This window comes from Coregonus lavaretus (genome assembly GCF_964263955.1).
Source record: "Coregonus lavaretus genome assembly, chromosome: 13".
Lineage (NCBI taxonomy): Eukaryota > Metazoa > Chordata > Actinopteri > Salmoniformes > Salmonidae > Coregonus > Coregonus lavaretus.
In genome coordinates this window covers 17,275,187-17,301,315 of record NC_140000.1, presented here as the reverse complement: position 1 = coordinate 17,301,315, position 26,129 = coordinate 17,275,187, and the positions used below count along the sequence as shown (strand labels likewise).

Genomic DNA, 26,129 nt, shown 5'->3' with positions numbered 1-26,129 from the left:
CTTGGTGTCCACATCACCAACGAACTGTCATGGTCCAAACACACCAAGACAGTCGTGAAGAGGGCACGACAACGCCTATTCCCCCTCAGGAGACTGAAAAGATTTGGCATGGGTCCTCAGATCCTCAAAAATATATACAGCTGCACCATCGAGAGCATCCTGACTGGTTGCATCACCGCCTGGTATGGCAACTGCTCAGTTATCGAGAAGGTGGTTATCGAGAAGGGGATGACACTCTTCCATTTGCTTACTAACGAATTGGCACTCTCCTCGACCACTCAACCACTTATCGGTTTCCGGGTCACAGAGGAGAGAGAATGGAGGAAAGAGGACTTTTACCCAAATGAGAAAAGGCCATTGTGAAAGTGTGTGTCTGTGTGATGCACCATCGAGAGCAGCTCCAAGGTCCGCTAGAGGGCGCTATTATTTGACGTAAGGATAATAATAGCGCCCTCTAGCGGACCTTGGGGCTGCATCGAGAGCATCATGACTGACTGCATCACCGACTGGTACGGCAGCTGCAACGCCCTCGACCGTGGCTCTACCGAGAGTGGTGAAAACTGCCCAGTCCATTACTGGGGGCGAGCTCCTAGCCCTACAGGACATTTACACCAGGCGGTGTCTGAGGAAAGCCAGGAAGATTGCCAGAGACTTCAGCCACCCCAGACATGGACTGTTTACTCCTTTACCGTACAGGAGCATCAGGGCTCAGAGACAGTTTCTACCTCATGTTTAACAGCTAACCCCTGGGTGCCGTCCACCTGCACCTTAAGACTATTTGCACAGAATTTCTGCAATCCCACTTCTCTCTCCTTCTCACAACACACAAACCTATTTATTATTTACCACTCTACCTTGGTCCTAACTAGTCACTATTCTTTTACTACTTACTTGTATATAACAGTACACTGACATACAGTAGTATATTCACAGTATATTTATATATATTTATTACCTTATTTTTTAAACTACTTTTTTATTACTGACATAGTATTTTGGACTGCTTTAGTTTTACCGCTCATTTTATTATTTCTGCAATGTTGAGGAAGCTCGCAAGTAAGCATTTAATTGCACCGTTTACGCTGTATCCTGTGCATATGACAAATAAACAATGATTTGAGTGTGTGTATGTAAAAAATAGGATTTATGACACAATAAATGTTTACCTTTACATTTTATCCTCCTACACATTCACTGTAAACTTAATTAAATATACAAATACACATAGTATGTTCATCTCCATTATCATTCATTCAAAAGTAAGATTATTTAAAGGTTGAAGGTCGGTTTCCAGGACCCAGATCAAACCTATTCCTTTAAAAAAAGGATGCTCAATGGAGCAATCAATTGAAACTAAGTGCTATTTAGTCCAAGAATAGGTTTTTCTACGTCCATGAAACTAATTACACTTTTACTATGCAGTGCAAAGGTGCCCACAGCCAAAACACATGACGTTATCAACTGTATCAAAACAATGTGGGCTTCTTTGACAGACAATGGATTCTCAGAAATTCCATTGAATCACATACATGCCAGGGAATCTGATAAAGTATGAAGAGAAGGGCTATGGTACTGTGCTTGGCATATACCCTCAACCTACAGTCCTCTCCCTTTCAGTCATGAGCCTCTGGCTCCACCGTTGTAGTCTGCTCTGTGTTCATGTTGTTAGGTTGAGACTGTGTAGGGGTGTCACCATTGCTTCTGGAGCCGTACAACTCGTTGTCCACCATAGTCTGCTGGTCTTGACTTAAGGGTCTATTGGGGATGAGTGGGGCAATGTGGGATGGGGGCACAAAAGCCTGGTAGATGCCCACCTCTGGAAGTTCAGTGACTGTCCCCAGAGAGAGGGGCTTAGCCTCTGTGGATCCAGTAAAACTCTGGTACACATCCACAGCCGGGTCTCCATAGACACCCAACTCTGCCCTGTCTCGCAGGAGATGGCCGTATACAAGTGTGTCATCGATCGAGGCGTAGATGTGGGACTCGTTGTCTTTTCGTGATTTGGGGAACCTCCCGTTGGGACCTGGCAGGAAGCTGGTCCCGTTGGGGTTGTAGATGGACACTTGGTGAGACAGCTGCCTCTTCTTCTTCCTACTCAACAGGAGGGAGATCAAAACACATTATCACACGCAAGGTAGGCTACTGTAATGATAGAAAATTATGTTGTATTAAATAGTCCCTATGTATGTGTCCACTTATCATGACAACAATTGAATACATGTAATCCTTTATTACCATTTGTTGTAATTGAAAATACCTATATAGCTACATAGAATATAGATAAGCTACAGTACAAGTGAAATACAACTACTACATTTTCTGCCACAACACTCCACCAACGCAGTTGCACTCCACTCCAGCAGGTGGTGATAGTGTAAAAATGTGTTTCGAAAAAGGCCGCGTGGAACGGTGGAACAGGAAAAACAACACTAGCCGGCAGCTACTCAGCTAGCTAACTTGCAAAAATGTTGCCTAACATAAAATCATTGAGAATGTTTCTCAACAGGCGATTAACAGCGGCTGTCGATGAGCTTTTCGGGGCAGTTGAAACAACGATAGCAGACTACCAGCAAGAATTCTGCCGTTCAAAAGAGGAGAAAGACCGAACGATAGCAGAGTACCAGGAACAAGTGTCCCGTGCTAAAGAAGAGAACGCCCGCCTACAGAAGCTGCTGGATGTCGTTCTTAAACCAGAAATAAAGTTACAGAGACTAGAAGGTGTGTTACTTATTAGCTAAGTCCGTAACAACCATCATTTGTTATACACATTGCTAATGCATGTTGGCCATTTAAATTTCAGTCATCACTAGTTACATTTTCATCCAATTGGCGACAGATTTTCATGCGAATATTATAAAATCCGCGTGAAGACAATGCGAATTTTCCCACCAGTAGTGTTTCCACCAAACCGAGTGCATTACGACGTAGTGCACACAATGTACTTTTGTACCAAATAAAAATCTAAAGTTCAATGTGTTTCCATCACATTTTCAACTCTACCGATAGTTTTGTAACAAAAACGGTTGCGTTAAATAGCAAGTGTGCCTACTCTGGTCTTGGCACGTGTTTTCTAGCTCGCATATAGCCTACAGGTTTTGCTGGAAGGCTAGTCTACATGATGAGATTATTATGGAATAGAGCGAGAGTATTTTTATTTGTCAAGCATCGAGCCTCATGTCATCAGAATAAGACCCTCGATATTATTGGAAAGTAGCATCAAGTTCATCACCGTGCACTTTCACCACCCTGTGAATTTCATAATTTATTTCATCTGTAGCCTAATAAACTGCATGGTTTCACGAGTCATAGACGACCACACACCATTTAATCTCGTGACTCCAAATGTATTTCGATATTATGTTTATTTTATCAATATTTACGCATAAAGGCGATTGCACCACCATTTCTCGCATAATACATTTTACCATCACACCATGTCGAATGAACACATTTTCTGTAGGCATTTATACAACTGTACCGAATCTTTGTGTTTCCATCACAGTAGTTCAAACGTTACATGTATCTGGCTAGAATCCATTTATTGTAAACCAGCATCTCAGCATTTGAATGTACTAGCTAAGTATGTCATGCTCTTTTTCCCACAGACCTCCAGCAGCTCACTCTCTCCATCTCTGAAGAGGAGGTTGCCCCTGAGCAGCAGCACTGCAGGCAGGAGTGTAGTCCCTGTCTGGGCCAGGAGGACCCTTCCCAGATTAAAGAGGAACAGGAGGAACTATGGGTCATCAGTCAGGGAGGAGAGCAGCTTCAAGGGATGGATTATGATACTGATGATTCTGCTGATACCAAAGCCTTCATATCTACTGCCAGAGTAAAAGGTGACTATAATCAGAACCCAAGTCAGTCCTCACATCTTTACCAAATTTTAACCCAACGTGAAGAAAACACAGAGAGGGATGAGCTACCCAGCACCACAACGCAAATTGAACAGATTAAAACAGAGTACTTCAGTAACAGTGACTCTCAGCCCCCCTCTGCAGTCAATTCAGACTGGTCTGCAACTCAGAGTGAGAGTGATGAAAGTGTCGATCGGCTGGAGAGTAAAGGACCTCCACTCAAGTCAAAGAGAACACAGACAAAAGCTGGACCAAGCTTCCATGTCTGTACTAAAGTCAGAGAATCCACAGTTGTCCCATCTGAAATCCCCTATCCTCAATAATACTGTTCGTCGTTGTAGAATATGTGCAAAGCCTTTTATCACCAAGGCGTCTCTAGTGATTCATGCACATAGACATACACAGCTGTCTCTGTGTGGTATCTGCGGAAGATCCTTTGAGTCTGTAGAAAGTTTGAAAGATCATCTACATTTTCATGTTGCAAGTACAGGATCGCTTTCTTGTTACATCTGTGGTATATGTTTCACAGAGGATGAGGAGGTTTTGCTGGAAGAGCATATGAGCAATCACAAACTGAAACTGTATCGCTGTCTTGGGTGTAATGAAAGTTTCGATACTCGCCAGGGTCTGACATTGCATATGAGGACTCACACCAGGACTCTTGATCAGTACTGAAGACCGCCCCGACCTGCGCCTATGACTTGCAGCCCGAGCCTGTCCATATTATAACTTTACAAGCAGTCTTTTTTATTTTGAAATTGTAAAAGGAATGTGAGGGAGGAGTAGCCTATATTGTCGTAATCAAACTTAATTAAACACAACTACAGCAGTTCTTACTGAAGAAATCACTCTGATAAAATGTTCCAGTTCCATATCCTAGTAAAGGAAGCCTGAGTCAGGCCCGATGCGGGTCTGCTGAAGGTCTGTGTATACCGAAATGTCATGTTTTTTTATATAAAATAAAATACTGTTGTATGGAGAGTGTGTCGCGCCTCACCTTCTAATGCATAGTTACCATATGTACTCAAAACGCCTGTTTCTCAGACACAGATTAAGCCTAATCCTGGCCTAAAAAGCACTTTCAATGGATATTAATCTCTAATTGAAAAGGAAAAATTATAACCACAAATAGGTGCTAAGTGACATAAAAAATCAAAGTCCAGACACTCGTATTGGTTTGAAAGTTAAAAAGCCTTCAATGTGGGCTAAGACATTAAAATACACCAACGCGTATTGGCTTAGGCCTTCATCAGGGTGTCCTTAGCACCTAGTTGTGGTTATAATTTTTGCTTTTCAATTACCATTCCCCTGCAAGAGCACTTGTGGTTGTTTTGGAATACGCTCCTGCTAATTCTTTTCCTTGGAGATGAACCTGTGTCTGAGAAACCATCCCAACATTTTTCATGAAGGGTTAGCAAAAAAGTAGCTCACTTACTTGATCACCACACAGACCACAGCCAACACAACTACCATGAGAACCAGCAGAGCTGCCACCGTACTCAGAATGCTGGTCAGAAGCAGGTCTGAGGAACAGGAACACACACACAGGTTAGTATTCACTGATATCCCATTATCAACCCACTCACTAACATAATAATGTTTCAAATCCGGAGGCTGATAATAATACTTTAATATACACTAAATATACAAAACATTAGGAACACTCTTTCCATGACAGACTGACCAGGTGAATCCAGGTGACAGCTATGATCCCTTATTGATGTCATTTGTTAAATCCACTTCAATCAGTGTAGATGAAGGGGACAAGACAGGTTAAAGAAGGAATTTTAAGCCTTGAGACAATTTAGACATGGATTGTGAATGTGTACCTTTCAGAGGGTGAATGGGCAAGACAAAATATTTAAGTGCCTTTGAACAGGGTATGGTAGTAGGTGCCAGGTGCACCGGTTTGTGTCTAGAACTGCAACGCTGCTGGGTTTTTCACGTTCAACAGTTTCCCCTGTGTATCAAGAATGGTCCACCACCCAAAAGACATCCAGCCAACTTGACACAACCAAGGCCGTTCCTTGCCATTCTGCTGCCCTAGGCGAGACAAATATATATATATATATATATATATATATATATATATATATATATACAGTGGGGAAAAAAAGTATTTAGTCAGCCACCAATTGTGCAAGTTCTCCCACTTAAAAAGATGAGAGAGGCCTGTAATTTTCATCATAGGTACACGTCAACTATGACAGACAAATTGAGTAAAAAAAATCCAGAAAATCACATTGAAGGATTTTTAATGAATTTATTTGCAAATTATGGTGGAAAATAAGTATTTGGTCATCTACAAACAAGCAAGATTTCTGGCTCTCACAGACCTGTAACTTCTTCTTTAAGAGGCTCCTCTGTCCTCCACTCGTTACCTGTATTAATGGCACCTGTTTGAACTTGTTATCAGTATAAAAGACACCTGTCCACAACCTCAAACAGTCACACTCCAAACTCCACTATGGCCAAGACCAAAGAGCTGTCAAAGGACACCAGAAACAAAATTGTAGACCTGCACCAGGCTGGGAAGACTGAATCTGCAATAGGTAAGCAGCTTGGTTTGAAGAAATCAACTGTGGGAGCAATTATTAGGAAATGGAAGACATACAAGACCACTGATAATCTCCCTCGATCTGGGGCTCCACGCAAGATCTCACCCCGTGGGGTCAAAATGATCACAAGAATGGTGAGCAAAAATCCCAGAACCACACAGGGGGACCTAGTGAATGACCTGCAGAGAGCTGGGACCAAAGTAACAAAGCCTACCATCAGTAACACACTACGCCACCAGGGACTCAAATCCTGCAGTGCAAGATGTGTCCCCCTGCTTAAGCCAGTACATATCCAGGCCCGTCTGAAGTTTGCTAGAGTGCATTTGGATGATCCAGAAGAGGATTGGGAGAATGTCAGATGAAACCAAAATATAACTTTTTGGTAAAAACTCAACTCGTCGTGTTTGGAGGACAAAGAATGCTGAGTTGCATCCAAAGAACACCATACCTACTGTGAAGCATGGGGGTGGAAACATCATGCTTTGGGGCTGTTTTTCTGCAAAGGGACCAGGATGACTGATCCGTGTAAAGGAAAGAATGAATGGGGCCATGTATTGTGAGATTTTGAGTGAAAACCTCCTTCCATCAGCAAGGGCATTGAAGATGAAACGTGGCTGGGTCTTTCAGCATGACAATGATCCCAAACACACCGCCCGGGCAACGAAGGAGTGGCTTCGTAAGAAGCATTTCAAGGTCCTGGAGTGGCCTAGCCAGTCTCCAGATCTCAACCCCATAGAAAATCTTTGGAGGGAGTTGAAAGTCTGTGTTGCCCAGCGACAGCCCCAAAACATCACTGCTCTAGAGGAGATCTGCATGGAGGAATGGGCCAAAATAGCAGCAACAGTGTGTGAAAACCTTGTGAAGACTTACAGAAAATGTTTGACCTGTGTCATTGCCAACAAAGGGTATATAACAAAGTATTGAGAAACGTTTGTTATTGACCAAATACTTATTTTCCACCATAATTTGCAAATAAATTCATTAAAAATCCTACAATGTGATTTTCTGGATTTTTTTTTCTCATTTTGTCTGTCATAGTTGACGTGTACCTATGATGAAAATTACAGGCCTCTCTAATCTTTTTAAGTGGGAGAACTTGCACAATTGGTGGCTGACTAAATACTTTTGTTCCCCACTGTATATACACACACATACATATAAATATATATATATATATATATATATATATACACACATACATATATATACACACACATACATATAAATAAATATAAAGGTTAGGCTATTTGATCGGAGAAACCTGCATGATGTAAAAAGTGTCCATCTCATTACATTGTCATATATTTTATCTCCAGCCTGTAGGCTACAGAAAAGGCCACATACTCTTTCAACCATATCCTATATCTGCTACATGATTTATGTTAGATCATTATTTTGATGGAACGTTGGTGGAGCGCCGCAGCGATGCGGCTCTCCAACAGCACCCTGGAGAGGCGCGCTGGGAATGGACAAGCAAAATATTTTGTGCCCCTGCCTTTGATAAAGTGGCCACTGCTTATCACAGGGCGGCATCAGCACTCACCTAAAAAGCCCATATGCCACTGGTTGAGGAAAATTGTCATTATTTGGTCAGTTTAGCTCAGAAATTTGTCAGTTTACAGTTGAAGTCGGAAGTTTACATACAGCTTAGCCAAATACATTTAAACTCAGTTTTTCACAATTCCTGACATTGAATCCTAGTAAAAAATTCCCTGTTTTAGGTCAGTTAGGATCACCACTTTATTTTAAGAATGTGAAATGTCAGAATAATAGTAGAGAGAATGATTTATTTCAGCTTTTATTTCTTTCATCACATTCCCAGTGGGTCAGAAGTTTACATACACTCAATTAGTATTTGGTAGCATTGCCTTTAAATTGTTTAACTTGGGTCAAATGTTTCGGGTAGCCTTCCACAAGCTTCCCACAATAAGTTGGGCGAATTTTGGCCCATTCCTCCTGACAGAGCTGGTGTAACTGAGTCAGGTTTGTACGCCTCCTTGCTTGCACACGCTTTTTCAGTTCTGCCCACACATTTTCTATAGGATTGAGGTTAGGGCTTTGTGATGGCCACTCCAATACCTTGACTTTGTTGTCCTTAAGACATTTTGCCACAACAAGCTGTTTAAAGTCACAGTCAACTTAGTGTATGTAAACTTCACACCCACTGGAATTGTGATTCAGTGAATTATAAGTGAAATAATCTGTCTGTATGTCACAAACGTTGAGAGACGGGTCAGACCAAGGTGCAGCGTGAAAAGCGTACATGTTTATTCACCCAATAAACATACAAACCAAAACAAGAAACAACGTAACGTGAAGTCCTCAGGCTATACACACACACACAAGCCTACACAGAACAAGATCCCACAATACACCGTAGGCAATAGGCTACCTAAGTATGATCCCCAATTAGAGACAACGAGCGACAGCTGTCTCTGATTGGGAATCACACCCGGCCAAACATAGAAATAGACTCACTAGAACCTAAACATAGAATCTATAACAGATTTCCACACCCTGACTCAACAAACAAGAGTTCTATAGGTCAGGGGGTGACAGTACCCCCCCCCCCCCAAAGGTGCGGACTCCGGCCACACAAACCTGACATGACAGGGGAGGGTCCGGGTGGGCTTTCAGCCTCGGAGGCGGATCCAGCTCTGGGCGTGACGACCTCTCCCTCTCTGCCTCCCCGTTGCGCCCCTGGTCTGGTCTGGACCTCGGCGCAATGCTTCCCCTCTCCTTCCTTCCACGATGCACCAAGCCCTGTCTGGACCCTGGTGTGGGAGACCCCGAACCTGGAGAGGGGCTGACGTCTGGGCCTGGATCGGCAATCCTCCCGCGATGCACCAAGCCCTGTCTGGACGCTGGTGTGGGAGGCCCCGACCCTGGAGAGGGGCTGCCTTCTGGGTCTGAAGTGGAGTCACTGACCGGAGCTGAACTGGGCACTGGTGGAGCGGACTGCTCTGGCTCCGGAGTGGAGCCGCTGACCGGAGCTGGATTGGGCACCGGTGGAGCGGATTGCTCTGGCTCCAGAGTGGAACCGCTGACCGGAGCTGGACTAGGCACCGGTGGAGCGGATTGCTCTGGCTTCAGAGTGGAGCAGCTAACCGGTGCTGGACTGGACCCCGGTGGAGCAGATTGCTATGTCTCCGGAGTGGAACCGCTGACCGGAGCTGGACCGGGCACCGGTGGAGTGGACTGCTCTGACTCCGGATTAGAGCAGCTGGTCGGTGCTGGACCAGGCACCGGTGGAACGGGCCGGGCCGGACTGGGGACACGCACCACTGGTCTGGTGCGAGGAGCAGGTACGGGCCGTACCGGACTGGGAACACGCACTACTGGCCTGGGGCGGGGAGCAGGTACGGGGCGTACCGGGCTGGCGACACGCACCACTGGTTTGGTGCGAGGAGCAGGTACGGGCCGCATTGGACTGGATGCACGCACCACAGGTCTGGGGCGAGGAGCTGGAACGGGCCGGGCCGGACTGGGAACACACACCACTGGTTTGCTGCGAGGAGCAGGTACGGGGCGTACCGGGCTGGATACACGCACCACTGGTTTGGCGCGGGGAGCAGGTACGGGGCTTACCGGGCTGGCGACACGCACCACTGGTTTGGTGCGGGGAGCAGGTACGGGGCGCACCGGACTGGATACACGCACCACTGGTTTGGCGCGGGGAGCAGATACGGGGCTTACCGGGCTGGCGACACGCACCACTGGTTTGGTGCGGGGAGCAGGTACGGGGCGCACCGGACTGGATACACGCACCACTGGTTTGGTGCGGGGAGCAGGTACGGGGCTTACCGGGCTGGCGACACGCACCACTGGTTTGCGCGGGGAGTAGGTAAGGGGCTTACCGGGCTGGCGACACGCACCACTGGTTTGGTGCGGGGAGCTTAGAGCTGGCACAACCCGTCCTGGCTGGATGCCCACTTTCGCATGGCACGTGCGGGGCGCTGGCACAGGACGCATTGGGCTGTGAACGCGCACTGTCGACACAGTGCGTAGGGCTGGCCCAGGATATACTGGACCGTGGAGGCGCACTGGAGAGCAGGAGCGTTGAGGCTGGCACAGGACGCACTGGGCTGTGAATGCGCACTGGCGCCACAGTGCGTATCTCTGCATACCTAGGTTCCTCTATGAACACTCCTTCTGTTGCCTGACCAGCTCCTCTCTCCTTGCCTCCACTACTTCCTTCTCCCTTTGAGCCTCCTGTAGCGCCTCCCTCTGAACGGATAACTCCTGCTCCCTCTGATCTAACAGCCCCCGTAACGTGGTGGCCTCCTCTCTCAGACTCTCGATCCGCAGGTCTTGGAGGACCTCTAAAATAGCGGCCTCCTCCTCTCTAGTCAGCCCTTTCACGGCCTCTTGCTGCCTCGTGGTCCACCCCGTGAGCCCCCCCGGGCTTCCTCTTCGGCCAGCACCGTTGATGTCACCGTTGATCCTCTCCTACCCGGGTTTCCTCCTTCATTGCCTTACCGTAACGGACGGCCTCCTACTCTGTGATTTTCCCCCAACCGAGGAGGACATCTACCAACGTAGCCTCCCGCTGTGTCCAGGGTGTTTGCTCCTCCTGGGCACGCTGCTTGGTCCTCGTTTGGTGGGATTTTCTGTCATGAACGTTGAGAGACGGGTCAGACCAAGGTGCAGCGTGAAAAGCGTACATGTTTATTCACCCAATAAACATACAAAACAAGAAACAACGTAACGTGAAGTCCTCAGGCTATACACACACAAGCCTACACGAAACAAGATCCCATAATACACAGTAGGCAATAGGCTACCTAAGTATGATCCCCAATCAGAGACAACGAGCGACAGCTGTCTCTGATTGGGAATCACACCCGGCCAAACATAGAAATAGACTCACTAGAACCTAAACATAGAATCTATAACATAGATTTCCACACCCTGACTCAACAATCAAGAGTTATATAGGTCAGGGCGTGACACTGTAAACAATTGTTGGAAAAATTACTTGTGTCATGCACAAAGTAGATGTCCTAACCGACTTGCCAAAACTATAGTTTGTTAACAAGATATTTATGGAGTGGTTAAAAAACAAGTTTTAATGACTTCAGACTTCAACTGTAGCTCAGAAAATGCCACCCTCGTCAATCTGCCGCCATAGGCAGCTGCCTAATCCTACCTAATGAGCGAGTCCATGCCCCAAATAATTGAGTTTGTTCTGAGGGCAAAATGGGGGAGGGTACAACTCAATATTAGGAAGGTGTTCCTAATGTTTGATATACTCAGTGAAGTAAGACCAGAATGAACAAAATATCAGAATGGTATAGAGAAATGCTGAGAAACATGGAACGTTAGATTTTCACTGCAATTTCAAATTCACTTTAAACAAACATCAACTTATGGAGAGCGCCAGAGGAAGAAGGGAGTGAGAGGAGATGGAAAAACACTGCTTATCATGATGACTGCTCCACATGGTCGGTCACTCACTCTTATCCTTGTGCAGTGTGATCTGTGTGAGCACACTGAAGTCTCCTCTCTCAGGCATACAGTTGGACATGTTGAGGTAGAAGCTCTTTGAGACAGTGATCTTCCTGTCTGCCTCCTCGTCCTCCCGCCGGCTGTACATCTCCTCCAGGGAGCCAAGGTTCTGCACCCTGATCAAATCACAATTTATTCACAGCACTTATCATAAAGTGCTTTACAGTAACCTGGCCTGGACCCCAAGACCAAGCAAGGCAGAAGCAAGACCCCAGTGGCCAGGAAAAACTCCCTAGAATGAAGAAACCTAGAGAGGACGTCTCAGAGGGGTAGCCCATCCTTTTCTGATTGTACCTGATGCCCGTGTGGCGGTTGCTGCACTTGGGCTGGCTGATGTTGGCGAACATGAGGTGGGCTTCCAGCTTGGAGGGGACATCGACGATCCAGGACACAGTGGAGTAGGACTTCATTCCCACAGGCCAACTAGGGGTGGCCAGGAGAGTCGGGACTCCTTTCTTTGGGCATACCGTGAAGATGTATCTCTCTGTGTGTACATCAGGGGGAAAATAACATATTTGCAGTTACAGTACTACTTTTATATAAAACAATTTATTAAAAGATGTAACTTTATATACACTACATGACCAAAAGTATGTGGACACCCGCTCGTCGAACATCTCATTCCAAAATCATGGGCATTAATATGGAGTTTGTCCCCCCTTTGCTGCTATAACAGCCTCCACTCTTATGGGAAGGCTTTCCACTAGATGTTGGAACATTTCTGCAGGGACTTGCATCCATTCAGCCACAAGAGCCTTAGTGAGGTCGGGCAATGATGTTGGGCAATTAGACCTGGCTTGATGTCGGTGTTCCAATTAATCCCAAAGGTGTTCGTTGGGGTTGAGGTCAGGGCTCTGTGCAGGCCAGATAAAGTTCTTCAACACCGATCTCGACCAACCATTTCTGTACGGACCTCGCTTTGTGCACGGGGGCATTGTCATGCTGGAACAGGAAAGGGCCTTCCCCAAACTGTTGCCACAAAGTTGGAAGCACAGAATCGTCTAGAATGTAATTGTATGCTGTAGCGTTAAGATTTCCCTTCACTGGAACTAAGGAGCCTGGCCCGAACCATGAAAAACAGCCCCAGACCATTATTCCTCCTCCATCAAACTTTACAGTTGGCACTATGCATTCGGGCAGGTAGCGTTCTCCTGGCATCCGCAAAACCCAGATTCCTCCGTCGGACTTCCAGATGGTGAAGCGTGATTTGTCACTCCAGAGAACGCAGTCCAATGGCGGCGAGCTTTACACCACTCCAGCCGACGCTTGGCATTGCGCATGGTGATCTTAGGCTTGTGTGCGGCTGCTCAGCCATGGAAACCCATTTCATGAAGCTCCCGACAAACAGTTATTGTTCTGACATTGCTTCCAGAGGCAGTTTGGAACTCGGTAGTGAGTGTTGCAACCGAGGATAGACGATTTTTACGCCCTACGCGCTTCAGCACTCAGAGGTTCCGTTCTGTGAGCTTGTGTTGGCCTACCACTTCGCGGCTGAGCTGTTGTTCTCCTAGACGTTTCTACTTCACAATAACAGCACAGTTACATCTTTAATTAAAAAATATTACCTGCAATCTCCCTGGTGAAGGAGATATTGAGTAAAGGATGAGAGAATGGCGACCTCTCTTTCCCTCCCATGGTCGAGGCTGAGGCTGTTATGGACACGTTGGTGTGAACCTGGACTTTATGTATGGCTCCCTGAGGGCAGAACTGACCCACGGTGGTGCCGTCATCGTCCTCGGCCACGGTGAGAGTGACTGAGCCGTTGCAGGGGTGTTCTGGCAGGGACTGCCTGAGGCTGCCAGTAGTGGGCAGGAGCTCTACTGTGCCATGCTGAGGGGGACGGAGGATCCAGGTGACACTGCCCAGGGGGGCGGGAAGACACCTCTCCAGGACGGGCACCGTCAGAGGGACAGGGGCTGCTGCTGCTGGGCAGCCCCTCCACTGATGGCACTCTGAGAAATGGAGAGGAGGTAAAGGATACAAACGTTGAATATATACCATGAGTTTGTGGTGCCTTAGGATCTCAAGAAGGACAAAGTATTTGTTCATCCTAATTACCACCCTCCAGATATTGTTTAAAGTGTAAGGGAAGCCAAAAATGTAGCATTGAATTGCAGTGATTGTTTAGTTAGGGCTTAAGGCCACACTCACACACGGTGAACGGTATATCATGTTATTCTTCTACAACGTCAAGCCAGACAAACACAATGAGAGGTTAGTGACTGGGCGAGCATCATAGTGTTAATAATAATTCCTATGGTTATATGACTCAGAGCAGAGCAGTGTTGCTAGTTAGGCCTTAGTTACCTATGATTCTGATGGCGGACAGTAGCAGGTCCTGACATGGGCAGTCCTGGAAGGACAGCTGAGAGATCTTCCCTGAGGGAACAGTGATTTTCTCCTGGATGACAGAGTTCAGCTTCAGCTCACAGTCAGACATGGGGTTGGTCTTCTCAAGATGGAGGGAAAGCCTCCGCTCTTTCCTCAGGTCCACGTTGCACAACACTGCAAAGTATGTCACAGTAACAAATCATATACATGTAGCTGCACATCCACTTCCACTGACTATAACTCACGCAGGCCCACAGCAAAATTAAGAAAATGATTTCACATTTAGGAAGAAGAATACCAAGAGTCTGCCCCGGTGGCAATCGGCATTGTTAAAATCTGTATATGTGATCTACAGTAATCCCCTTTTATGGTTGTACACATTAACCACAAGACAGAGTGGATTATCAAATTACCACAGATCTAAAAGCTCCATGTTATTATATTGAATTGTAATATGTTGGATCAGTACAACTACAGTAGCTACTACCACTACTACTACATAATCTAAATACCTGCGACACAACACAACAATTGGCCTTAAAGGGATGGTCACCCATCCCTTTGATACTTTATGATAATTTGGACATGATGAGCAAAAAATGCTAATATACAGTGCATTCGGAAAGTATTCAGACCCCTTCACCTTTTCCACATTTTGTTAAGTTACAGCCTTATTCTAAAATGGATACAATGAATTTTTTCCTCATCAATCTACACACACTACCCCATAATGACAAAGCAAAAACAGGTTTTTACAAAGTTTTTTTACAAACAGAGCAAGGGAAACTAAACCAAAGCATGGATTGCGGTCACACCTTGTCTAATCTCCTAACCCAGAAGTAAAATCTTGCGTAAGCTGCGTGATTACCTTCTGTGTTCATACATGTTAGGAACTGAGAGGGAAAGAGCAGGGCTTTCCACAACTCACACATGATTCATCCTCTTACCTTTTTTACTAAAGCTGTGTAATCCAAACCTTTCCTGGAGCACACCTAGCCATTCCACTTCCCTATTCCAGTACTAGCACACCTGATTCAACTAATCAAGAGCTTGATGTAGTTGACCAGATGAATCAGGCATGCTGGTAATGGAATAGATAAAGTCAGTCAAATTGCTGGGGGTTCTCAAGGAGGGTTTTGGGAAAACTTTTCTAAAGCCATCTAGTGCATTGTACTCAGTGTCCTTTACCGACCTGGAAGACTTCTCCTCTTGGCTGAAACCTGGAAGCGGAGGGAGAGACCAGTGGAGCCGTCTCCGATCCTGTTCATCTCACAGTTCCTTAGGATCAGGGAGAAGGAGTCCCGGCGTTTGGCCGGCTGGGGGTCTGACAGCTTCTTCACCACCGCGAACCTCCCATTATCGTGGTGATACTCCACAGCCGGCTCCTTCTTCAGGCACTGCGGCTGAGTCTGAGCCAGGAAGACAACCGTAGCGTTGTGTTTGGGAGGGACCACAAACTTCCACTCCATCAGGTCATCGTCAGGGAAACTGTTCGGGTAGTTTGGAGAGAGCAACTTCGAAGACGACGTCCCTTCTGGTAAAGTCACTTTGAGGACGGCAAGTGCTGAGGGACAATGATATGTTGAAGTGTCAGAAAATACAAGGTTAACCAGGTTAATTAAATCATGTCTGTGGCCATGACTAAAAACATACAAACATAAGTAATCCATTTATATTAACGAAATGATAACAATGTGATTTTACGTCAGTTATCTGAAACCACTGTCTGACCAACTCACATTTGATTTCCTCTCCAACAGACACGTTGAACACTGTGGGGTTCAGTTTCCGTCCTCCAGTGACCTCCAGAGAGAGCCTGCCCTGGTTCAGGACCTGAGCCCCAGAGATGCTGCCGTTCCTGCAGTACGTCCCGATGGCAGCCTCCCCTGTCCTCTGGAGGGCTAGCAGGGTATATGTGTGCTGGTCTGGACATCTCTCAGAGGGCAGGATCTGTCTCAGCCCCATCTGGGTGAAGTCCAAATGGAACGCCCGTGGAACCGGGGCCTTCAGGTTCCAGATAAAGGTACGGTTGAAGTTCTGCAGTGGAAGCGTTCCGGTTCTAGACTCAATGGGGGTGATGTCCCCATTACAGGACTTTGTGGTACAATCTGGTGAAACGGGGGTAGGAGTTACAGAGGAAGTCAATACAGAAACGCACACACAGGTATGCTCACACAAAGTCACATATGGACTATTTATTACGAAAATGCACACAGGTATCCCACTTGCAAGCACTATGTAATAGCAATATAACTACAGTGTACAATGTGCATATACTGTAATGACACTGTATTTCTGTACCATGTGGACAAGCTATAGACACTCTAAATACTATGGGACCACCACCATTATAGATTTCATAGAGAGTTCTTACCTATTTCCCTGACCACCTCCACAGTGAAGACTTCCTCTGGTTTGGGGCAGGTGAACTCCATGTTCACAGCAGCTTTGGGGTCTGTCAGTAGCACCACATAATCGCTTCCAGCCCTGGAGCATGACCTTTTCAAGCCCGTACCGGTGCATACCGTACACTTTGACCCCCTGCTGCGCTCTGAACTCTGGCTGATGTTGAGAGTAGATCCCTGGTCAGGGGTGAGGGTCAGTGTCACACCCTCTGAATGAACAACAACCAGGGAAGGGATTGATTAATTATGTAGAAGAGTGGCATCAGTTGGGGCAGGCAGGGTTGTTCTATACCACATGGGTATTTTACATAACAATACCTCTATCAAAACTATATCAATTTGTACAAAACATAAACAGAGTCGTAGAATACAAAACAATGTCAATTGTTTCTCTGACTGTCATGTAGGACTACAATTCAGCAGACAGAAAACACAACTGATGTTTTTCTCAGCCTGACCTGACGTGCATTTGGAGATGTGCCACAGTGTGTTAGAAAATACTCATATGACTGAGAAAGTGTGTAGGGAGATGATCGATGTCAACAGCTTGGCTCCACTTCCTGTATGGCTAACCAGCCCCACATCTGTGAGCTAGGGCCTACTGAACAAACATAGGCCTGGTTGTTCAACAGTTCAAACTGCCATATACAGTGGGGAGAACAAGTATTTGATACACTGTCGATTTTGCATTCTTATCTTTAGACAATCACTCTCTTCCTCTGCCTCTCCCTCTCTCTCTGAAGCACACACACATACACAAGCGCTCTCTCCCTCTATCGGTCTGACTTATGCTTATAGCTGCTTATGCTTTTCCCGAAACCTTACCTAGTAACATAGCCAAGATATAATCTGATTGTGTGACTGTTTGACAATGGAGATGTTACTGGGAAGCCCTGTTTGTCCCTCGCTGTTACACGTACAGCTATTACAGTCCAGCTGTCACTGTTGACACTGGGATAAGATGTGTAAGCCACAACTTACTGGGGCTTGACTAAACATTATTCCGCCAACCTAGCTATATTATTACAAACCAAACTGCTCCTACAGATTGTAGAAAAAAGAACAAGGGGAAGTGCTGCTAGGATACAATAGTAGATATGTGTAAATTGAAGGTGCTCTTGGTAAAGGGGTTATTTGGTCATCAGAAAAACAAGGAGGACCAAGGCACTCTAAGACATTTTAATTACAGTTGAAGTCGGAAGTTTACATACACTTAGGTTGGAGTCATTAAAACTTGTTTTTCAACCACTCCACAAATTTCTTGTTAATAAACTATAGTTTTCGCAAGTTGGTTAGGACATCTACTTTGTGCATGACACAAGTAATTTTTCCAACAATTGTTTACAGACAGATTATTTCACTTGTAATTCACTGTATCACAATTCCAGTGGGTCAGAAGTTTACATACACTAAGTTGACTGTGCCTTTAACAGCTTGGAAAATTCCAGAAAATGATGTAATGGCTTTAGAAGCTTCTGATAGGCTAATTGACATAATTTGAGTCAATTGGAGCCAACCTGTGGATGTATTTCAAGGCCTACCTTCAAACTCACTGCCTATTTGCTTGACATCATGGCAAAATCAAAAGAAATCAGCCAAGACCTCAGAAAAAAAATTGTAGACCTCCACAAGTCTAGTTCATCCTTGGGAGCAATTTCCAAACGCCTGAAGGTACCACGTTCATCTGTACAAACAATAGTACGCAAGTATAAACACCATGGGACCACGCAGCCTTTGGTGCGAAAAGTGCAAATCAATCCCAGAACAACAGCAAAGGACCTTGTGAAGATGCTGGAGGAAACAGGTACAAAAGTATCTATGTCCACAGTAAAACAAGTCCTATATTGACATAACCTGAAAGGCCGCTCAGCAAGGAAGAAGCCACTGCTCCAAAACCGCCATAAAAAAAGCCAGACTACGGTTTGCAACTGCACATGGGGACAAAGATATTTTTGGAGAAATGTCCTCTGGTCTGATGAAACAAAAATATAACTGTTTGGCCATAATGACCATCGTTATGTTTGGAGGAAAAAGGGGGTGCTTGCAAGCCAAAGAACACCATCCCAACCGTGAAGCACGGGGGTGGCAGCATCATGCTGTGGGGTGCTTTGCTGCAGGAGGGACTGGTGCACTTCACAAAATAGATGGCATCATGAGGAAGGAAAATTATGTGGATATATTGAAGCAACATCTCAAGATATCAGTCAGGAAGTTAAAGCTTGGTCGCAAATGGGTCTTCCAAATGGACAATGACCCCAAGCCTACTTCCAAAGTTGTGGCAAAATGGCTTAAGGACAACAAAGTCAAGGTATTGGAGTGGCCATCACAAAGTCCTGACCTCAATCCTATAGAAAGGTGTTGGCAGAACTGAAAAGGCGTGTGCGAGCAAGGAGGCCTACAAACCTGACTCAGTTACACGAGCTCTGTCAGGAGGAATGGGCCAGGATTCACCCAACTTATTGTGGGAAGCTTGTGGAAGGCTACCTGAAACGTTTGACCCAAGTTAAACAATTTAAAGGCAATGCTATCAAATACTAATTGAGTGTATGTAAACTTCTGACCCACTGGGAATGTGATGAAAGAAATAAAAGCTGAAATAAATCATTCTCTCTACTATTATTCTGACATTTCACATTCTTAAAATAAGGTGGTGATCCTAACTGACCTAATAATTTTTACTAGGATTAAATGTCAGGGATTGTGAAAAATGAGTTTAAATGTATTTGGCTAAGGTGTATGTAAACTTCCGACTTCAACTGTATATGAAGAGTGCCTGGTCCTCGTCCTCCTTGTTTTTCTGATCCTATTGTCTGACCTATGCAAATACTGCCCCCCACTGTAATCTTCAATGCAAACTCAGTTGCCCTGGTCTATGTATAGACACTGGTAAGCCATTGTTCCACCTGATTCCTAATAAAATATTAGATGAGTTGGAAGTTCTTTCCTTAGTTAGTTGGCCTTTGGATAGAACCAATGCATTCAACAGTCCTCCCATCATTCCTATTTATCCACTGAACCAGACTCATGCATTAATGATGTTTTCCTATGTTTATTCATAAAGCACAACATGGGCCAGTCATTTGATTATCTCCAACATCTATGTTGTCTGTCATCTGCATCCCATCTACACACTTTTGTTTTAGGAAACTGACTGGCTTTTCAAAGGTCTGTGTGTGGTTGTGCCACTGTCAACAACAATGATTTAATGTGTAGTCTACTTATAGAATACATCCTCATCCAATTCAAGAATATCCCTGCAACTTCATAATACTGTTAGTGTCCATCAGTAAGTGTTATTACAGGCACCATTTCAAAGAACATATCATTGTATACATATCTACATTTCAATCTTTATAGTAAAGGGACAATTGCAATGACCTATAAATAAAAATAAAAAGGAACTAAAATAAATTCCCTATTCTTCAGCTTTTTTTCTTTTTTTTTTACAGAATCATAATAATCACAAATGTATTATGGTTTACTTCTAAATGTTTAAAACTATTACCAAACTAAAACAAAGTCTTAAAATGATCATTCTGTTTACTGACACTAAGCAGTGACTAGCCCTACATTGGTCTAAAGGAGCCTAACGTTACGCCTTAGTTCAAGAACCTTACATGTTCTGTTTAATGGGTGAATTGGCTCTGGAAGCCAAAACAGCCAAATACTCCATCTAAACGTGAATCGAATCTCAATTACGTTACGGTTAAGAAACCATAAATCCCTCTAATTTCATATCACGTTAAAATAATTTCACGAATGTGAAATGTACTGTTCACTGTTTTAATTGTTTTAACACAGTTGCTGCAGACAGTATTTTTCAGTGACAACATGTTTGTGGCGTCTGTCTTCCACCTACACACAGGTGTTAGGAGAAGCAGCTAGTTAATCAGCACAGGTAGACCACTCTGTCTTGAATCTATAACATGGAAGTATGACTGTGTGGGAACCCTAACACTATAAAGATGTGCATCAATTTAACCTTCTTTATATATATATATATATATATATATATATATATATATATATATTAGGGCTGTCAAATGATTAAAATTTTTAATCAAATTAATCAGAATTTTCAGTGGATTAATCATGATTAATCACTATTTGCAATTACACCTGAATCCTAACCATTTTTTTTTCTGAAATGCATACCAAAAGATAAATAACAGGACACAGATACATAATTTTCATATTATGTCTGTTTATTAACACAGCCAAATAATGGTGTTTTAAATCAAGCTGAAACATACTACACACCATAATATTTGTCTTTGGCTGTGGCTCTTGACGGTGGCTTATAGAATGAGTCTTGAGACGCCACTTGCAAAACATCAAGGAAACCTGAGTCTTCTACAATGCTAATGGGTCTACAATCCTTTGCAATCCATTTTGCTATTGTGTTGGTCAAATTATCTGAGGTTGATTTTGTTAATTGCCTGCAAACATTCAGCGTGGTCTGGCGCAAACCACTTGCTGAATCTGACGGCCCAGCAAACGCATGTTTGGCGTTGACATGGTACTTCAAGCTTGAACAGCTCCGGTGAAATTGAAACTCCTTCTTACAAATCTTGCAAATAACCTTGTACTTGTTAACTGTACCATCATCATTCTTTTTATATTTGAATCCGTCAATAGGCCCACTTTGCTCACCTTGCTCCATCTCGCCTCTAGCTCCCAACCACTTTCCTGACCTGAATAATTTGTCACACTGCGCATGCGTGAAATGCGTTAAAAAAATTGACGTAATTAACAGCAAACAACTAATTAACGTCGTTAACGCGCTATTTTTGACAGCCCTAATATATATATATAAAATAAAATAAATCGCCGAAATGAAAGATGAGGTCCTTATGCTTCCAAAACCTTACCGCAAGCGACGCTTGTTAAGGTTCAGACCGAGCATCGCGGCTCTTAACAAAACTCCCCTTTTATGTGTAATGTAATGGAACTGAGAGTCATGATCAAGGGCTAAGTAGTGACTTACCTGATAGAACGAAAACGGCGGACGCGATCCCCAAAAACTGCAGAGCACAGCCGACCGTTGATAAAGTCATGCCTTTACTGGATTATTTTCAGCGTCGGTAAACTGTCTCAAACGATAAGCTATCTAACTGAACTAAAATTGGCACAAATCGCGACTTTATGGCGTTGGACCTATGTGTAGTTCAGTTACACCTACATTTGCTGGGTTACACCTACATTTGCTGTCCTGCTGTGTGACATCACTTCTCAGGTAAAGCTGCTTGAAGAATTGCAACATATTTGAACTCGGTGGCGCTTTTTATAAGTTTCTAGGAAAATAAACTTTATTGTAATACAAAATGAACAGACTGGGGTCTGATAGACCTCGGTAGCAAGCTTCACTTGACCAATGACACGTATACTTTGACCGTACCATCAACTGTTGGTTTTCTTACCAAACAAGTTAAACTTGATTGAAAATAGGGTGATCATCATTAGACTACTTGGTGCTCAAAAGTCAAAATCTATTACTTGTTATTATGTAATAACTCAATAATAATGCCATCTTAGATTGTCCAGCAGAGCAGAAGCCATTTTTCTTTAACACCCAAGCACACATGGCAAATATAGCACACATTACATCTATACATTAGAGCCATTTGCTGAATTCACCTGACACGCCTAGACAATGCAATAGCTAAAGTTCAGGGAATTGTGACTCACAGTGAAAGAAACAAGATTGAACAGGCAATGTGATTGACCACCCGTGAATTCACCAGAGAGATGGTGGTGAGGGCCTGAGATGCAGGAGTGTTCCATGCAAGGAGAAGCTATGAAGAAGGAGATAATGACTGTGAACAGGAGCAGTAAGGAGGATGTGATCAATGCTGTTCGAGATTCTGCACAGATTATTATAGCAATTGTGAAGATCTCCACAGACCTGCACCATTTGCATGCTATCTTGAACATGCACACTTTCTATGATTACACAATAATACATTTATAGTTACAGTAGGCTAACCTCACATCCATGTGACCATGGATGTGTCACTCATTTTAAGGTTGAATAAATACTGTTACTTTAGTTTGTAAGATAGCCTTAATTTTAGGCTATTTACTCTATTACAAAATTAATAATGAATTGTGTTTGGTTGACAACACAACCAAATATCAACATTTAAAGGATATCGAATGCTTTGATAGTTTCATCTGAGCCACTGGCTTAATCCTATTCTTTAACGTTTATTTTTGGTTTAGTTGGAGACGTGAATCCAACATACGATTTGTTAACTTGGAGACAAGTTAATAGGCTATTTACTGTATCGCAAAAGTGATATTGAATTGTGTTTTGTTGTCAACGCAACCAAATATCACTATTTGAAGGAGATGTATATTTTGTGCCACTGACTTAGTCTGGCGTTAATTCCAGTTTGTCTACAAATTAAAATTGATATGTTGGATTCACGTCTCTATCTCAACCAAGAATCAAAGTTAAAGAATAGGACTAAATCAAATAAAACTTTATTTAAAGTGCATTTAAAGTTTGATTTGATTTAGTCCTATTATTTACCTTTGATTCTTGGTTGAGATGGAGGTTTGAATCCAACATATCAATTATTAATTTGTAGACAAACTGGAATTATAGGCAGACTAATTCAGTAGCACAGATGGAACTATCCAAGCAGAATATATATGTCCTTCAAATGTTGATATTTGGTGCATTGACAACCAAACACAATTCAATGTCCAGTTTGTATACAAATTAATAATATACATGTTGGATTCATGTCTCCATCTCAAACAAAAATCTAAATTAAAGAATAGGACTAAATATAATCTAATCAAAGTTTAAATGCACTTTAAATAAAGTTTAATTTGATTTAGTCCTATTCTTTATCCATGATGTTTGGTTGAGATGGAGACGTGAGTCCAACATTTTAATGATTAACTTGAAGATTCAATTTGAACTCAACCAAAGCTTGAAACCCTAGGCCTATATGTATGGTCTATTTTTTGTTGAACCCTGGGTTGAATTGAAACAATAGCTGTAGATTCCATGTCACCATATGTTGACAAATTACGTTGAAACAACGTTGATTCATCCAGTTTGTGCCCAGTGGTTTGTGTGTTACTCAGAAACACATAAGCACATCAACTTGCTTACCTAAATATTCTCATCGCCTACTCACATTTGAAAGATGAATGCAAATTCCCAGCTGCTATTCCCTGAAGCTCTCTCAAACAGAGAAGGGAGCATTGTGGTTTCTCTTTCAGTTACAGGCCATAGCACATTTAACCAACCCAGTCTATTTGCGGAATCGGTCTGTAGACCTTAATGGTAGATTTTCTTCTTGACGGTCTGTCTATAGTAAATTTGCTTCTTGACTAATCAGTCTATCTATGGTAGATTTTCTTCTTGACTATTAGGGTTCAACCTTAATCATTGTTGTGGGCCAACTTGGATTACTGACAACATAAACAAGGAGGTAAAATGTCTCACAACCAAGGCTTTAAGTCCTATGGCATGTATAGGCAACTCACTGATGAAAATGCTGAAAAACCCTACGGATGCTGAAAGTCTAAGATATTTATCAACATCCTATTTGATCTATCAGTGGCCCATATCACTTAGCAGTTAGTTCAAAATAAATAGGTCTTCTCACCTCCGTATTATGTAAAACAAATACATTTTATTCATTTATTTATTTATTCATTCATGTTATCTCATACAAATTAATACAAATAGGTTATCAGCTTAGTTTTAATTGTGTTATATAGCAAAATCTAACATTATAAACAATATTAAACAATATCACAGAGGGGTTGCCTATACATCAAAATAAATTCAGGTAGGCCTATGACATTTATGCATTTATTCTTGACAAGATCTACCCACCACTTATTACAGCACACTTTTTAATTCAAGTTCATGAGAAAAACTATAATTTATCTACATAAACACTACAAATAGCGGGCCTCAGTGGTGTGTGTAGTGGAGGGTATGTGCAGGTTTACACTGTATACCCACTTGCGTATACTTCTTAATCCCCACAATGCATAGGCTATAAAAGTCGTGTAGTGGAGGTATACGCTGTATCAATTAATTAGGCTGATGGAACAGATCAGAATGTTTAGCTTAACATGTTGATAAACTATTATTTCTTCACATTTTAGATGCAGCAATGTGCACACGGCGGTAGACCTACACAGGAATGTTCCAAAATGCAATTAGCAGGAAAACACCATTCTAAAATGCACACCGCACGTGAGCGGTTTCATTGACGGAGCTTGAAATATCCATTAGAAATGTAGATAGCGGGGAGATCTAAAGATGCAACAACCATCATCGGTTGCTAATATGAGTAGGATAATGCCTTTGGCTGCTGGACAATGAAACAAAGTTTAAAGAAAACCAATAGAATAGGAGAACGCAAATGAGGAAGTCTTTATAAAATAATTGCCTCCATGTTTCTATGGTGGGATTTTGGCTATAGGCTACTTTGAAGCAATGGTAAGACATGCCTCATAATATGAAGTAAAACATCTAGGTTTCAAACAATTAAGGAACAGGACAAATATAGCGATGCTAATGATAGGCCTAACTGTCTTCTGGTAGATGGAAAGGCTTTCCCAAAAACCTTGTCAATTAAAGGTTAACTAGCTACAAAGTAGCCTATGCCTACATGGCAGAATGATATCATGATTATTTGCATTATTCCAGTGGCCATTTGTCTTGCAAACTCCATCTCATGTGCTACAGAAACACCACTAACGAAACAACAGTGCTAGGTGCCTGCACACTTGAATTAAAGGGTAAATACACAAACATGGTTTTATCTTAGATATTTCCCAGACCTCAAAAGTGGTCTCCTGATGTGGTTTAAGCATTGTTATGGACTTAGAACATCCAATTTTGTTGTTTTTCTATAAAACAAAATGTAACCTTTATTTTCTGACTCAGTTGACAGCCTAATGTATCTGTTTCAATAGTATACCTACTATTAGCCTACTTGCACAGTACAGCTTGGGTTGGCCTGACTGTGAAAGACCAATATGGGATTTATAATTTTAGGTAATACAGAATGTACACTACCGTTCAAAAGTTTGGGTCACTTAGAAATGTCCTTGTTTTCGAAAGAAAAGCAATTTTTTTGTACATTAAAATAACATCAAATTGATCAGAAATACAGTGTAGACATTGTTAATGTTGTAAATGGCTATTGTAGCTGGAAACGGCTGATTTTTAATGGAATATCTACGTAGGCGTACAGAGGCCCATTATCAGCAACCATCAGTCCTGTGTTCCAATGGCACGTTGTGTTTGCTAATCCAAGTTTATCATTTTAAAAGGCTAATTGATCATTAGAAAACCCTTTTGCAATTATGTTAGCACAGCTGAAAACTGTTGTGCTGATTAAAGAAGCAATAAAACTGGCCTTCTTGAGACTAGTTGAGTATCTGGAGCATCAGCAATTGTGTGTTCGATTACAGGCTCAAAATGGCCAGAA

At 43.2% G+C, this 26,129-nt stretch overlaps 1 protein-coding gene across 1 annotated transcript; it reads right to left on the bottom strand.

The window, feature by feature from the left end:
* Nucleotides 1-1,013: 1,013 nt before the first annotated feature.
* LOC311140413 (CUB domain-containing protein 1-like) lies at nucleotides 1,014-21,845 on the bottom strand. The gene is made up of 10 exons (XM_084175454.1): nucleotides 21,644-21,845; nucleotides 16,626-16,865; nucleotides 15,991-16,359; nucleotides 15,444-15,815; nucleotides 14,228-14,425; nucleotides 13,486-13,872; nucleotides 12,215-12,404; nucleotides 11,870-12,036; nucleotides 5,290-5,377; nucleotides 1,014-2,091 (listed from the first exon to the last, which is right to left on the bottom strand). Exons 1-10 carry the CDS (start codon nucleotides 21,711-21,713, stop codon nucleotides 1,614-1,616), a joined length of 2,559 nt encoding a protein of 852 aa, XP_084031580.1. The 5' UTR covers nucleotides 21,714-21,845; the 3' UTR covers nucleotides 1,014-1,613.
* Nucleotides 21,846-26,129: the final 4,284 nt, after the last annotated feature.